The sequence below is a fragment of the Natator depressus genome, chromosome 24, assembly GCF_965152275.1.
Source record: "Natator depressus isolate rNatDep1 chromosome 24, rNatDep2.hap1, whole genome shotgun sequence".
NCBI classification, from domain to species: domain Eukaryota; kingdom Metazoa; phylum Chordata; order Testudines; family Cheloniidae; genus Natator; species Natator depressus.
In genome coordinates, this window is record NC_134257.1 from 14,756,580 (window position 1) to 14,773,231 (window position 16,652).

General features: G+C 58.1%; 1 protein-coding gene across 1 annotated transcript; it reads right to left on the reverse strand.

The window, feature by feature from the left end:
• Positions 1-2,628: 2,628 nt before the first annotated feature.
• Positions 2,629-12,452, reverse strand: RBM42 (RNA binding motif protein 42). The gene is made up of 11 exons (XM_074939134.1): positions 12,310-12,452; positions 11,363-11,516; positions 8,929-9,016; positions 8,766-8,840; positions 6,886-6,951; positions 6,204-6,367; positions 5,465-5,608; positions 4,444-4,650; positions 3,807-3,927; positions 3,310-3,504; positions 2,629-2,893 (listed from the first exon to the last, which is right to left on the reverse strand). Exons 1-11 carry the CDS (start codon positions 12,450-12,452, stop codon positions 2,781-2,783), a joined length of 1,470 nt encoding a protein of 489 aa, XP_074795235.1. The 3' UTR covers positions 2,629-2,780.
• Between the last annotated feature and the right edge of the window lie 4,200 nt (positions 12,453-16,652).

Sequence of the window (16,652 nt, forward strand, 5' to 3'; positions counted from 1 at the left end):
TGCAGCTGTCCCTCCCAGAAGACAGAACACCCCCCACCCCCACCCCCACCCCCACCCCTGCCTTGCGCAGAGGCCTCCCCTCCTCCTCCCAGCGTGGCTCCCAGCTCCCACAGCAGGTGCTCGTTGAACACCGTGGGATGCCTATTGGGGGCTGGCTGAGAACACCCTTTGGGTGAGGCTGCTGGCTGTTGAGAGTGGACACCTGGCGGGGGGGAGGCGGGTTGTTGCCTTTGGGAGCCAGCTGAGGCTGGACACCTGTTGTTACGGGAGCCAGCTGTTACCTCCAGACACTAGGGGGCGCCTGTTGGGCGAGGCCGGCTGTTGTGTGGCGGTGCCTATGGGGGGGGTGTGGGAATCGGCTATTGCCTCTGGACATGCAGGGCTGGACCAGGAATCCCAGCCAGCTGTCTCCCCCCTCACCCCCCTCACCCCGCCCCCCCGTAGGCAGGGCCCGTGGGTCTCCTGGTAGCAGCCCCCTCCCTGGGAGAGGGGTGTGCGGATACATCCTAGCGCCACTGCTCTGCAGGGGGATTGTATCCGTGACACCCCCCACACCCCCAGGCCCATGGGGCCGACAGCGACTGTAATATGTCTCCTCCCTCACCCCATGTATTAAAGGTTGTGTTGTTACGTGTGACATTGTTTATGCTTGCAAGGTGGGGGGGGCCCCCCGCTGGCAGGGGGGTGAGGCCCTGGGATGTTGGGGAGATTGGCTGGGGAGGCCCAACGGGGTAAGGAAAGGGACTAGCTGTGGGGAGGCCTAGCAACGGATGGGAAGGGGGGGTGGCAGTGGAGGGGGGCAGAATAGGAGGGGCTCGCTCTACTTCACACCCAAGCTCCAGGAGAATCTCCCTTAGCGGACGCAGCCTCAAGGCTTGGGGCCCCTCCGGGCTGGCTCTCTCCAGCAGGGGCTGCCGGCTGCTCCCATGGGAAGGGGTTCCGACTGGGAAAAGGGGGGGAGGAGCTAAGTGGGGGCAGACCTCCACTCCCCCTCCCCCTTCCCCCAAAGGATACAGCTGCCCCTGCGCTGTCAGAACAATCCTGTCCCCCCATGCATGGGGGGTATCAGTGCTCACAGCTTCCTGCCCCCCGTCCTCCAGACCAGCTGGGGCTGGGCAAGGATCATCTACAGGCAGGGGTGTCTGGCTGAATGGGGGCTGAGGTCAGGCCAGGAAGCCAGGACACCTGGGTTCTATCTCCAGCCCTGGGAGGGGAGTGGGGTCCAATTGTTAGCGCAAGGGAGGGGGGGCTGAGATTGGCTCCAGGGAAGACTGCAGACAAGCTCCCACATACAGAGACACCTGGCCACCATCCACCAGCAGGTGGCGCTACAGCCTGCCACACCTACTCCAATCTGCACCTACCTTCCAGCTCCACAGTGCTACTGCCCCCTGGTGGAGACACTGCAGGGCTCCCTCCCCTAAGGGTTACATCAGGGGTGGGCAAACTTTTTGGCCTGAGGGCCACATCTGCATATGGAAATTGTATGGCAGGCCATGAATGCTCATGAAATTGGGGGTTGGGGTGCGGAGGGAGTATGGGCTCCTGGGTGGGGCCAGAAAAGAGTTCAGGGTGCAGGAAGGGGCTATGGGTTGAGATGCAGGATGGGGAGTGTGAGGGCTCTGGGCTGGGGGGGGTGCAGCTTCCAAGGTGGGACCAGAAATGAGGGGTTTGTCATATGGGAGGGGGCTCCGGGCTGAGGCAGGAGATTGTGGTGTGGGCGCGGGTAGGGGCTGGGGTTGGAGCAGAGGGGTTAGGAGTATGGGAGGGGGCCCCAGCCGCAGGCACCACCCCTACAGCTCCCATTGGCTGGGATTCCCAGCCAATGGGAGCTGCAGAACCAGTGCTTGGGGCAGGGACAGCAGCAGCAGGATGCGGAATCCTCTGGCTGCCCCTACACGTAGGAGCCGGAGCAGGGACATGCCGCTGGCTCCCGGGAGCCCTGTGGAGTGGGACAAGCTCCTGACCCTGGTCCCCAGCGGGAGCTCAAGAGCCGGATTAAAAGGTCTGACAGGCTGGACACAGCCCGTAGTTTGCCCACCCCGGGTTACACATACCTGGGCTGCCTTACCAGGTCAGAGCTTGAGATCCAGCACCCAGCCAGCCCCCCACAGCAGGGGCTGCAGGTCAGGCTAGAGGGTCACTGGCAGAGCTTGCAGGGGGGGAGCCCAGGTCAGGCCCAGCAGGGGGCTATTGAGCCAGGACTGAGGGACACTGGCAGAGCTGGGGGGAAGCGGGGGAGCCCAGAGCTGGGCTGCAGGGTGGGATTGATGGGCACTGACCCGAATTATTCAGCTCTGTGGGGGAACAGTTTGGTGCTCGCAGTAATCACCTCTCCCTCTGCCCCCTACCCTGGGATGGAGGGAAGCGAATGAGGCTTTAGACCCATCCCCATCCCTGAGCTCCGACAGGAGGCGGTATGGACCTGGGGAGCACCCCCCATACCACGCCCCAGGGAGAAACAGCAAGGGAACCCCAGCCATTGGGCTTGTAAGTACAAAAGAAAAAAAAAGAATATTTATTAGAGTGGAGCCCCTGGCCCTGGGGGGAGCGTGACACACATGCCCACCCCCCATGGGCACCGGTACCCCCGGGCAGCACCCAAGGGGGCACTGGAGAGTCCATGGAGGAATCTGCCCTGGGCCAGGAGCTGTCATTCAAGACAGATGGAACGGGGCAAGGAAGCTGGCCACCCAGCACCAAAGCCCCAAGGGCAGGTGGGGGCCAAGTCTGCCTGGCGTCTGCTGGGGGGCCCAGGCTGGCAGGATCCTCCCCCCCGGCTATCTCAGTCCAAGTTTCTTTTTCTCTTTCTGCTTCTTGCGCACCACATCGATGTTGCGATCCTTCCACATGCTCTTGCGCAGCTTGATGGGGCGACTGCCCACGTATTTACCTGTCGGGGGACACAGATGGGAGCAGGGGGTCAGTAGATGGGGGGCAGCAGGCATTCCCAGAATGGGGGGGGGGGAAACGGGAGGGGACATTACACAGATCTGGCTGCACCTTCCTCCGCAGAGGTGCTCTTCAAACACCCTCAGGTTGTTCCCTTCGCCAGGCTGGGTGCTTCTCCCAGGCCAATCGCCAGGGCTCTATGTGGGGCTGAGCTGCCCCATAGCTTGCATTGCCCGCCAGGCACTCCCTCCGTAAATCACCTTTGGGCAACATCAGCCCCCCCTGCCCAAGATACACGCTGGGGGTCAAAGGGCAGCCAAGCCAACTGGAGCAAGACAGGGTAACCTGCCCCCCACCCATTAGTGGTGCGACAGCCTAATCCGCCCCCCCCCCGGCACCTGTCCCACCTCCCCTCACCGTTCATCTCGCGCATGGCGCGGACGTAGTCGTTGGGGTCCTTGAAGCTGACAAACCCGTAGCCCTTGGTCTTGCCGGTGCGCTTGTCCCGGATCACCTTGGCCTTGAGGAAGGACGGGTAGCGGCTGAAGGCCCGGGCCAGGATGTCGTCATTCACCTCGTTGCCCAGGTCCCCGCAGAAGATCCGGAAGTCATCTGGGATATGGGGTGGGGGGGAGGTTGAGAGTGGGGCAGGGCCATAGGACCCCTGCCTGTGATCATGGCAATCCTCTGCCACAGAGCTCAGCATCTGCTGCATGGAATGAGCCTGCCAGGTCAACCCCCAGCAATATCCAGTGGCAGGGAGTCCCAGAGGTCAACCTCAACATCATCCCCCTGCAGCAGGGAGTCCCACAAATCAACTGCAATAATATCCTGGGGTTCGCCTGCACCCCGCTCCAGTTGGCAAATTCCCCCCCCCCCCCCCCCAGCTGATCACAACCCTGCCTCCCACTCACCTGAGTCCCACTCCAGCAGGCTGGAGTCCTCCCAGCAGCTCCCGGCGGCCGTGCGGATGCAGCGCTTCAGCTTTTCCTGCCTGCTTTTCTTCTTGTCCTCGACCACGGGTTCCGCCACGGGCTGGGGAGGCCACGGGTCAGCCACATCCCCTAGGGCAGACCCCAGAGCAGCCGTCCCCGCGCTCTCCACTCCCTCCAGGGCCTTCATAGCCCTCTGGCCCAGGGCTGGCTCCAGACCACCCCCTGCCCCGGTGAGATCCTGACTCAGCCATGGGGAGCCCCCCGTCCCCCTTGGGATTTCCCCAGCCTGTGGCCTATTGGCAGAGGAGGAACCGTCACACAGTGCAGACCAAGCCCCACCCCCGCATGCAGCACTCCCACGGTACAGACCCCCAACCCCTGTAGGAGCAGCCCCCCGCCTTGGCACAGGACCCTCCTTCCCTATTGGTACCCCTGGTATCTCTGGAGAGACCCCATCCCTCCCATGGTTCCCCCCACTCCAGCCCAGACTCCCTCCCACTTGGTGTCCCCCTACAACCATCCCACGACATTCCCCACCCCAGCCCTCCTGTTCTCCCCCTACTCCCACACATACCCCTCCCCCGATCCCCTCCATCAGAGAAAGATGTCCCCTTACCTCCATTGGTGCAAATCCAGGTTCAGGGCCCCGGGGCCGCCGCCCCCGTATGGGCCCCAGTTCAGGCCCACGCAGTGCAGGCAGCGCCCTGGCCTCTGGCATCACAGGCTCCACCTCAGGCATGCTGGGGCCGATCACAGCCTCCTCCAGCCCCCCCGGCTCCTTCTCTTCCACCACAACTGGTGGGGGCTGCTCCCGCAGCTCCTCCTGCAGCAACAGGGAGACTGACACCAAGGGCCATGCGACTGCAAAGGGATTAGCCTGGGGAACTCCCCACCTCATTAATCCAGCCCAAGGGGAGGAGGTGTGTTCGCCCATGGGACTCCCTGCCCCACGAATCCCATGGAAGGTCAGCCTGAAGCCCTGAGTTAACTGAATATCCAGGCAGGACAGGTTATTATAAAGGAATTAACCAATAGGACACCAGAGCTAGCCCATGGGACTTCCTGCCACTGGGGCAGTTAATGGGGTTAACACAAAATCACTGGGTTAAACCTGCGGAACTCCCTGCCACTGGGACATGTACTGGGAGTTCTCCATGTTCCACGCACTAATCCTCCAAACATTGATGCAGTGGGCGAAATCCGAGGTACTATAAGGACGGAATCCTGGGGGACATTAAAGTCCGTCCCGCAAGACCCCTCCACCCCTACTGCAGGGGTGTGGCTGGCACCTGCCCCACCAACCTCCCCGCATTCCCCCCAACCTGGCCAGCACCAGAGCCCTTCCAGGACACCTCCCAGCCACAGGGACATGGCAGCAAGAAGCTTGGTATGTTTTAAAGGGGCATTAGACATTTAATAACCCCATACAAGACTGGCAAGGATCAGAGCTCTTGACCCTCGTGCTTCAGGGCAGGAGCAAAGCCACAGACTGGGGGAAGGAAGGAAGCTCCCCCCATGGGGTGGGATGGCCCAGCGAGATGTGTTTCGGGCAGGGGTGGGTGGGTGTGTTTAATGCCTTCCTCTCAAGCACCAACGGAGTTTCAGTGGCAGAGGGCTCTGCCTCTGCCCCTCCATACCTCCTGCTTTTTCACCGGCGGTGCGGAGTACACTGTGGGAGCTGCCTGGATCACCATGGGGTTTATCTTCGGAGCTGCCACGACAGGGGGGCGGGGAACCGACATCAGAGGAGTGATTGGGCCGATGGGGACCCCGGGTCCCACCTAAACAGCAGCAACAGCAGGGCCATTAAGGGGGCTTATGCAGACAATGGCTCCCCGGCCTTTGCCTCTGTCCAGCTGCTGGACAGAGCTTAGAATACAGCCCCACCCCCACAGCTGGCGATACCCCCGGTGCTGAAATGCAGCTGTCTCTGGGGTGGGACATAGCAGTTAGTGAGCAGCCACACAACAGGGTCAGCCAGCACTGACCGTGAGAGGACAGCGCCCCCTCTATTGAGCCCTCCACCATGCTCCCTGCAGCACAGCGCCCCCTAGTGCCATGCTAAGGCATCGGGACCAGCCCTGACTGCCAGGGGAGAGCGCCCCCAATCCCGCTCCCTGCAGCACAGCGCCCCCTAGCGCTGCACTGGGGCCAGCCCTGACTGCAAAAGGAAAGCACTCCCCCACAGCTTCCTGCAGCACCTATCATTCCATTTGCCTCTCCAAGTGCTGACCAGCCCCAACCCTGCTTCGCTCCAGATCTGATCCCATGATACAGCCACAGACGCCCTCCACCCTGGCAGGTGAGAGCCAACCGCCACTCCCCATTGGCTCCTGTCCCTCCCTCACGCCCCATCGCTGAAGGAAACACACTCACCGGTGGGCCAGTTCTCATCGGCCCTATGGGCCCCATGAGCGGGCCAGGGGGCCTCTGCATGGGGGGTCCCATCATCATCTGTGGGCCCTGGGGACCAGGCATGGGGGGCCCCACCATGGCTGGGTGGTGAGGCGGACGCATCGCCAGGGGCCTGGGAGCACCGGCTAAGAGACAGACAGACAGACAGAAACGGGTTTTCCATTTCGATGACAACAGGATTTCCCCCATGGCTTCGATTCTGGGACTAGCCCCTGATTCAAGGATGGAGGGAAATCCAGGAAGCGAAACTTACCCAACAGGAAGTGAAACCAACCATCCCACCCCCGGGCTTTAGGAAGTGCAAAGAAAGGAGCAAGCAAACTGCAAAAGTCACCAGGAAAACAGGCTTCCCCCTTCTGCTTGGGTTTTAGCATTTCCCCTGAGTGGGGGAGAATCCAGGAAGTGAAACTGGTCTCCCCGTCCCTTGGCAAAGAATAGAGCAAACAAACTGCTAACCTCAGGATTTATAGAAAGGCCTGATTTATTTCTGCAAGAATCTCACTTATCAGGAAAACTTGGGAGGGAATTTTTATTGAAATACGATTTCAGACTCAACAGTGTCTCCTGATTGAAAGGGAGAGCACCGGTAGGATCCAGGCACGTCAGACTAGGGTAAAGATGGGGCTGGCTGGGGGAAGCTTACCAGATCTCTGCAGGACGTGAGGCACAAAGGCTGGTCGAAGGATTGGAGGCCTCTGTGGAGGAACAACTGCAGAGGGTGAGAAGGACAATTTTACGTTAAGGCGCCAGGCCGGGTCTTGCAAGTGCTGGGTTCAATTCCCAGCACTGCTGCACGCTCCCTGCGTGACTGCGGACAAATTACTTTGACTCTCCATGTCTCACTTTCCTCACCTGAAAAACTAGAATGGTCCTTCCTTTGCCTCGTCTAGTTATATTGAGAGCTTTTCGGGGCAGGACGGTCTCTCATTGTGTCAGGGCAGTGCCTGGCACGATAGGGCCCTGATCTTAGCTGGGGCAGGGACAGTCTCTCGCTATGTGTCTGGGCAGCATCCATCATGATGGGGCCCTGATCTTAGCTGGGGCAGGGTCTGTCTCTCACTGTGTGTCTGGGCAGCGCCTGGCACAACTGGGTCCTGATCTCAGGTGGGGCAGGGACTGTCTCTTGCTGTGTGTCTGGGCAGTGCCTGGCACAACTCAGCTGGGGGTGCTACTGTATTACAAACAGACCAAGCGTACTAGCTCTGGGATTGACCATTAGGGGAAAATCCCTTCTAGACTCCAAGCTGTAAGGCAGCAATGTACAGGAATCATGTTACCCTGAGGAAATTGCATCCTGGTTGATTAGATAGCTGCCTTTGGAGGAGGACCCTTGTTAATATCCATCCACACCCATCCCAATTCTGTACAGCGATCACGAGTTACGTCAGGCATCTAGGGTGAAGGAAGATGGGAGCTGGAGTCCCCTCCCCCAAACCACGATTGGAGTGCAGGTGTCCACACACATTTCAACAACATGAGGCAAATTGAGTCACAGCCAACTGCTGGCTCAGCTGGATTCATTCCCACTCCGTCTTGTGATGTCAGCACAGACAACAGAACAAATACGACATCTTTTCTACACCTTTGCAGCTAAAGGATCCCAAAGCCCTTTAGAGGCTGCATACACAGCAGGGGTTTTCAAACTGGGGGTCAGGACCCCTCATGGGGTCACGAGGTTATTAAATGGGGGGTTGTGAGCTGTCAACCTCCACCCCAAACCCCGCTTTGCCTCCAGCATTTATAATGGTGTTAAGTATATTAAAAAGTTTTCTAATTTATAAGGGGGGGGAGGTCGCACTCAGAGACTTGCTAAGTGAAAGGGGTCATCAGTAAAAAACGTTTGAGCCACAGATATACAGTAATCATTCACTCAGTGATGAAATGCAGCTGCCTCTAGGGCGGGGCACAGCCGCTGTATACAGGTAGCTGCATCTCACCACAGAGTGAATGATTACTGTATATGCAGCCTCTAGAGGGCTTTGGGATCCTATATAGTGCAGGGCTAAGATGCAGCTGCCTCTGGGATGGCATACAGCATTTATAAAGCATGTTAGGCTTCTTTAGGGTTAGGAACAAACTTTGCCTGAGAGATTATTCCATAACTGTCCACTAGAGGGTGCACCTTACACCATCCTCTGAAGCAGCTGGTGTAGGCACCTGTCAAGAGACCAGGCAGACAGGATACCTCACTAGAAGGACCTGCTGGTTCGATCCAGACAGCAGGGAGGAGGCCACGGTTATGATCCAGGGTGGCAGGATACCGGGTTAGATGGGCCTATTGCTATATATATGATATGATAAAGCTGCTCCCCAGAAGACGACCGTTCAGTAGCCCCATGTATGAAATGAAGTTACTGGGTCTCCTGTCAGTTCCTAGCTATATCGATGCCTGCAAACAAACAAACCCAGCACCCAGCTGGGACAAATAGCTCATCGGCAGCCGTGGAAGAGGAGCCGTGGGCTGGCTGAGCCCCCCCTCCAGGCGGTGAGGTTTGTGGAGGGACTCCTGTCCTGTCGCTGTACCTGCCCTGCGGATGAAGAGGGGGCTTCGGTTCTCGGGGCTGTCGATCCGGCACCTCTCGCCAGCGCTGAAGTTCACTCAAAGAGAAAGAAAGGACACATTGCTTTGGAATCTCAAACGTGCCATGTGCAGTCAGACACTAGGCCACCGAGACACGCTACGTACCTGGTCCCACAAACGGTACCGGGGGGGCCACGATGGGGGCCACGACGGTGGCTGCGGCAGCCGCTCGGGCTTCTAAGCTCTGCTGGACCTGGAGCAGAACAGAAACATGAATCAAGAGTGGCAGCTGTTAATGCAGACCTCTATAATACCCCTGGGGGAGAGACACATGGGCTAGTGCAGAAGGAATACCACCCCTCCTCATGCCCCCTGCCCTGAAACATCTGTCCAGAGGCAGGTAACACAGCCCCCACCACCCCAGGAAACATCTGTGCAGCTGCAGAAAGGACCAGCTAGTTAAAGGGCACAGCAGGACCAGGAAAGAGGCTGAGCAGTGGGATTTGACAGGGCTGCTGAGGGAGTGAGACCCGCAAGCCTGGCATAGGAGTGGAGGGTTAATTTAGCTTTAGCTCAGCCACACCACTGGCCTCCAACAACACCAGACCATCAGCATAGAGAGGCAAGGGGAGGTGGACGACACCGCACAGAAATGAGAGCAAACAGAGCCAGAGACCCACTCCGGGAACAGCCCATTAGGGGACTGGGTCCCAGCTACATTCTGTCTGTGTGCCAACCTGGGATTTAGACCCCAGACAGTCAGGGGAAGGACATGGTAACTGGCTACTGCTCTTCATGCAGAGCAGTTTTCATAGATTCCAAGGCCAGAAGGGAGCATCAGATCGTCAAGTCTGACCTCCTGTATAACACAGGCCAGAAAATTTCAGCCAGCTCCCACTGTACTGAGTCCAGTCACTTGTGTTTGACTAAAGCTTCCTCCAGTAAGGCATCCGGTCTGGATTTGGAGACATCAAGAGACGTACAATCCGCCACTGCCCTGGTGAGTTTGTTCCAATGGTTTGTTTGGATTAAGCTAAACAGGAACAAGACACCCTTAATCTGAATTAACTTCTCAGTTTAGACAAGCCTAGAATAAGGTAGGGCAGTGGTTTTCAACCTTTTTTCATTTGTGACCCCCTAAAAATGTTGGCGGCACAGACCCCTTCGGAAATTTTAGATGGTCTGTAGACCCCCAGGGGTCTACAGACCACAGGTTGAAAACCACTGAGGTAGGGTGTGAATTTAAAGTGCAGTAGCTATTCCTGATTAACTCCCTATGTGAATGACCTTATTCCGATATGAGTGTTCCCACATGAAGATAGTTAGGATCAACTATTCCTAAATAGTTCCAGGAATAAACAAGACATAATTGTAAAATCTCCAGGGGAAGGAATGTCTTTTTCATTGTGTGTTCGTACAGCACCAAGTGGGGAGCCCTGGTCTATGAGGACACTTGGCAGAATTTTTTAAAATAATTTCAAAGCCTAATATTGGTGTTTTTAAGCATTTTTTTCACCAATTTCTATCCATTTAAATTTTCACAGTTGCGGGAAGTTATTGGGGGAAGTCAGACAATAATTTAATGACAGCAGATGTTGAGATTCTAACAGTTTATAACTGTTAAAACACAAATTGTCAACATCACACGTCATATACAAAGTAAATATCCTTAAATCAAACTTGTGAGTTTTCAAGCAGCATTTTGCTTACTTTGCATGTAAATTTTGATTATCACGGATGGAAATATTTTTACAGCATTTGCAAGTGCACAGTGAAATCAATGTTTAACAACAAAAATCAAATCCTTCCCAGCCTAAGATGACTAGGGCCCCAGGAGCTACCCTAACACAAATAAGGGACTGACACAGTGAAGAGAGGTGTTTTGCATTTAATGATATTTCCACACAATCTACTCCACCACTCAAAAAGCATCCTACCCACGTGCAGCTCCCTAAAAGCCAATGAGGGAGAGCAGCCGGAGACCCCTGAGGACTATTAGGGACCTCACTATGTCGATCTATTAACCTGGGGGCAAAGGTACCTTGGTTGTGAATATTTCATCTAGTAACCAAGGGGGGTGGACGACTCACTCCCTAGTGATGGGTGCCAACACTGTCCCCTAACCAGACAGACAGATGGACACACAGCAGAGAGTTGATGGAGAAGGGGGGGGGGGGCAGGGGAGTGCAGTCACAGAGAGCCCAAGTCAGGGCTGTGGCCAGCACGTGCCCAGAGCATCTCTGTTTTTAACAAAAAGAAAAGGAGTACTTGTGGCACCTTAGAGACTAACAAATTTATTTGAGCATAAGCTTTTGTGAGCTACAGCTCACTTCATCGGATGCATTCTGATGAAGTGAGCTGTAGCTCACGAAAGCTTATGCTCAAATAAATTGGTTAGTCTCTAAGGTGCCACAAGTACTACTGTTCTTTTTGAGGATACAGACTAACACGGCTGCTACTCTGAAATCTGTTTTTAATCACTCAGCTGCCACCAAACTACATTCCCTCACCGCGTTTCTGGGCCAATGAACTGCAGCGGCACCCAGCATCGCTCCCACGCTGCTCATGCCCCATGGTGAGGGATAAGCCAGTGCCTCACCTGCTGGTAGGTGTTGGTGGCGATGATGGGCCGGATCACTGGGACTGGGGGCACCGTGGGCACAGCCGGCACTGCCAGAGCTACCGGGACGGCCTCCACCACCGGGGCCCCGGAGGGCAGGGAGACAGGGGCCCCCAGCACCTCCTGCTCAAACCTGTACAGGGCGAGGGATGACAAATGGAAGCACATTGAGGCCTCCCTGCTACCATCCAGAGTTTTCCATGCCCTTGCCCTGAGCCCCCCCAGGTCCCAGTTGCTCAGGTCCCCCTTATGCCACAAGACCCACCCCTTCTTCAATGCAGGGTCTTTCACTGCTTTGCCCTGATATCTGCCCATCCCCGGCCCTCCTCCCCGCAGCTCCCCATTCCCTCCCGCCAAGAGCTCTCCGTTACCCTCACCAGACACCCCAAGGATTCCAGGTGTTCCCACCTCCCTGCGCCCTCTCAGGGGTTCCCATCCCTTTGTCCTTCAATCTCCCTGCAGAACTCACCCCCTTTCCCCCCCCCAAGTCTCTACGGATCTCCAGCCCCTTTCTACTCCAGATCTCCCACCCCTCTGTCCTGGGCTCTGCTCATCACACACCCACCACCGCGAGCCCTAATTCTTCAGCCGAACCCTCCTGCTCCCTCCCTCCATCATCCTCTCCAGACACCCCACCAGCTTCTTTTCAACCCCTTTATCCTCATCCCACCCCCCTCCCGGGGTCTCCCGGCCTTTTGTCCCAGCCCAGCTCCCCACAACCCATCCCTCAAGTCTCCCCACCCACAGGCCTCGCCCCCTTTTACCCTGGTCTCCCCGCAAATCCTCCCCTGCCCACTCCAGCTCACCCCCCCCAAACCTCCTCCCGCCCTCCCCACGGTCACCCCCTCTTCTCCCGCCCACCCCAGGGCCCCGATCTCCCCCACAGACCCGCTCCCGCCCCCCCCAGCCACTGCCCCCGCGCTCACAGCGCCATCTCCGCCTCCATCTCTTTCAGTCGCTCCTCCCCACTCTTGGGCCCCCCCGCAGCCGCGGCGCCCCCCGCGGGGCCGGGTCCCGGTCCCGGGGCTGGGGCCCCCCCGGCGGGGGGCGGGGCGGGCGGAGCCGCCATGGCGGGGTCCGGGCTCAGCCTCCGCCGCACCGCGCTGCGGCCCGACACACCCGCTTCCGGCGGGACGCCAATGACGTAGAGCACCTTCCGGCGCAGGCCGCTGAAGGTGCCACTGATTAGCCGCGCGCCACTTCCGGCGCGCGTTTGTGACGTATCACGAGGGCGTGCGGGAAGGGTGGGGCGGCCGGAGCCTTCCGAGGCAGGAAGGGGGCGTGGCTTGGAGGGCCCCCATGGGGCGGGGCCAGGAGGACGGGGTTCCCATTGGCCTGTGCGGGGAGCACGTGATTCCTGTTTATTTCCCAGTCTCCTACGCAGGGGGGGCGGCCAGGGACTTCACCCCCTGTGTCAGAGCCCAGGCAGGGCCTAGCCCCGCCCCTTCACGCTGCTGCCCCGCCCCTTCCTGGCCCCGCCCCCGCAGCGTGCTCCACCCCTCCCTGCCTCACTGCCCCCGCCCCTCGGCTGGTTCGTCCACAGTACCCCAAATTCGACCCCGCGAGGCCGACTTCAGCGCCAATCCCCTGCCGGGGCGGCGTAAAGAAATCGGTTTTAAGAGCCCTTTCCGTGGAAGAAAAGGGCTCCGTCGTGTGGACGGGCGCGGGGTTAAATCGATTTAACGCGGCTCAATTCGACCTCAGCTCCGAGTGTAGACCAGGGCGAAGCCGCGTCTCCTCCAGTGGGTGGGTGGGTGGGGCTCACCCTGACTCCTCCCCGGGGCGGGGGCGGGGTGCAGGGCAGAGCCTGGGGGCTGGCAGCTCTGGGGGCTGGACTGCTGTGGTCCCAGTGCCCCGGGCTGGGTGACTCCCCAGGGCGGGCGCGTGGCAGTGGGGTGCTGAGCTCCCTCCCGGCGCTGCAGAGCGGCTGGGATCGCGCCCCTGCCCCGCTCCCAGGGGGCTCCTGCCGTTGGCCCTCAGTGCCCCCCGCCCTGCACAGCTGGCTCCAGCTTTTCTTTCTTGGTCTGAATAGAATTAGGGCCCTACCAAATTCAGGGCCCATTTGGGTCAATTTCACGGTCTTAGGATTTTAAAAATAGTCAGTTTCATGATTTCTATAATTTAAATCTGAAATTTCACAGTGCTGTAATTGTAGGGGGTCCTGACCCAAAAAGGAGCTGTGGCAGGGTCACAAGGTTATTGTGGGGGGGGCTGTGGTACTGCCACCCTTACTTCTGCCCTGCTGCTGGCGGGGCGCTGCCTTCAGAGCTGGGCGCCTGGCCAACAGCTGCTGCTCTCCAGCCACCCAGCTCTGAAGGCAGCATAGAAGTAAGCATGACGATACCGCGATCCCCCAGCAACTCCCTTTTGGGTCAGGACTCCCAATTTGAGAAACGCCGATCTCCTCCCTGAAATCTGTATAGTATAGGGTAAAAGCACACAAAAGATGAGATTTCACGGGAGGAGACCAGGTTTCACGTCCATGATGCATTTTTCATGGATGTGAATTTGGTAGTTTCAATAAATAGATTGGGCTAATTTGGGGCCATTTTTAAATTATCTTGGGCTATTAATGCAGTAGAAATGCAGTGTCAAACCAACCTAATAGCTATCTTTGACAGGATAACAAGCCTTGTGGATAGGGGCATATATTGTGGTATATATTGACTTTAGTAAGGTTTTTAATATGGTTTTGCATGATATGGTCTTGCAGTTAAGGGATGGGGGGAAGGCAGGGTGTGGGGCTGCTTGGTGGAGATTGTCCAATAAGATCTTACATGACAGATTCACATTCCCAACCATAGGACTGACACACTCTTTGGAGAGGCCAACAGGTGCCTATGGGGCTGGGGAAGATGGCTGGCATTGGCCACTGTCAGAAGACAGGATACTAGGATAGATAGACCTTTGGTCTGACTCAGTATGGCTATTCTTATGAGGTCAGGACACCTGAGTTCTGTCCCTGGCTCTGGGAGGGGAGTGAGCTCTAGTGGTTAGAGATGAGTAGCTGAAAGCCAGGACTCCTGGGTTCTCTTCCTGCCTTTGTCACTGACGGGGTGACTTTGAGTCCGTCAGTTCACTGCCTTTGTGCCTCCATTTTTCCATCTGTAAAATAAATTGTGATGCTTATTTATAGCTGAGGCTGGGATCTGGTTGCTGGTCAAAGTGTGTGTGGGGATCTTCTGTGGCCTGGATCTCTAGGTGGGGGAGGGGGCTGGGGCTGCAGCTGAGGTCTCTGGGGTCACTGGGCAGCAGGGAGTGGGGGGCATGGCTGTGCCCAGGATCTCTGGAGTTTCTGGGCACCGGGGGAGTGGGAGTGGGGCTTCAGCTGGGATTGCTGGGGTCACTGAGTAGTGTGTGGGAGGGAGCTGGAGCTGGGGTCTCTGCCCCGACCCTGTTTACCTTTCAGGGCCCATCAGAGCAGCATCGCCCGTCATTGCTCTGTTTGGGGGGGACGTCACTCTGAGCTGCCTCTTCCCATCCCAGCCCGTGCTGAACCTCCAGTGTCTGACCCTCACCTGGCAGAAGGAGGGGGCGGGGGCAGGGGTCCTGATGGTTCATAGTCACTATTACGAGCGGGAGCAGCTGGCGAGACAGGACAAGGCTTATAGGAACCGGACCCGCCTGGATCCGGAGGGACTGGCCCGGGGGAAAGCGTCCCTGTCGCTGAGGGGCGTCCGCATGCAGGACGAGGGCGTCTATCGCTGCCACGTCACCTCGGAGCTGGGCACGACGTCTGAACACTGGGAGCTGAGAGTGGGAGGTGGGTGCCGGGGATGCTGCATCTTGGGATGGGCCTGGCAGCGTGGCTCTGTGTCCCCCTCTCGTGGCTGTAGCGTGAGTGGCACTTTGAACCGACCAGCAGCGTTCTGTTACTGTGACTACTTCTTTAGCTCAGCCAGCTGCAGCTCAGGAGGAGAAACCTACAGGCCATGGGTTCAAGCCCAGAGATAACCTGATGTGATTGTCGTCAAAATATTTTCCTCACTGGCGAGGGAGGGCTCATCCCCAACCTGTTATCTCCTGCAGCTGGGACTGTGTTTCCTGCATGTGCTGGGAGGGTGAATCCCGGAGCTGGGGCCCCCAGGGTCTGCCTGGAATCTCTCTGCTGAAGCTGCCTTGCATGTCCCAGCTGTTAATTCCTAAAGGCGCTTTCAGTGAGTCCTGGGCCAGAGCAGACTCAATCCGGATTCACAACCCAGGGCAGGATCCAGCCTTTGGGGCCCAATTCTGAGTCCCTTCCCTAAATCCATCCCCATGGTTCTTTTCCCTCAGCCTTGTGCAGTAAGCCCCAGCTGACCTTCAGCCTCTCGAGCACCGGGGTCACACTGACTGTCCGCACATGGGGCGGGTACCCCGCGGCCACAGTGCGGTGGCTGGACGAGGCAGGCAGGGACATCATGACAGAGGGCGCCATGAAGCAGCAGGTGGATGAACAGGGGCTCTGCCACGTCACCAGCTGGGTCAGGGTGCCGTCTGTGATGCACTGCACCAGGCTGACCTTCGTGTTAACCCCCCGAGTGCTGGGGGAGCCGATCACCCAGCCCCTGAGCCTGGAGCTGAGCCCAGGTGAGTCAGAGGCTGGGAGGATCTGGATCTCAGCTCTCAGAGGGAGCTCAGGCCTGGGAACACAGAGTTCGGGAGGAAGCTCCTGGGTATAGGGGACCCCATTTATTCCCCCCACCCAGGATGGCCCTCTGCAGTCTATTCCCTGCAGCTCTTAAATCTGCCCTGCCAATGCGATTGGGCACCCGCCCCTTTCTCTGAGCATTCGCCCCAGCCGTCGTCAGCGCAGGACCCCTGCTGCCCCATTCCCTCTCTCTGTTGCAGGACTTCTGGGTCCACCGGTCTCCTGTCTTGAGGGCCGCTTGGCTGTCGTCTTCACCGCCTGCCTCTGTTTCGTCCTGCTGGCCGTCATGTTTCTCTGCCATCCCAGCCGGGGCCCGGCCAGTTCCTGCTCCTGGAAGAACGCTGAGGAGGAGGGTGAGAATGAGGTCTCTTGACTGGTCCCAGCTGGCCCCAGCTCAGAACAAGCTGGCCACAAGCAGCCGGCAGGGACTAAGTCCTAGGGGATCAGCTGGGGCAGAGCTGGAGCCACCATGAGCAAGATCTAGCACCACCTCCTGGCGACTGAGCCTCTGGAGGACCTAGGACAACCCCGCTGCCCCGGATCTACCAACCAGCCATGCCCCTCTCCCTGGTGCCCTTGACCTTGACCAAGAGCTGGGGAGACTCACCTCATCCTCTAGCAGCGTCACCAAGGGGTCTC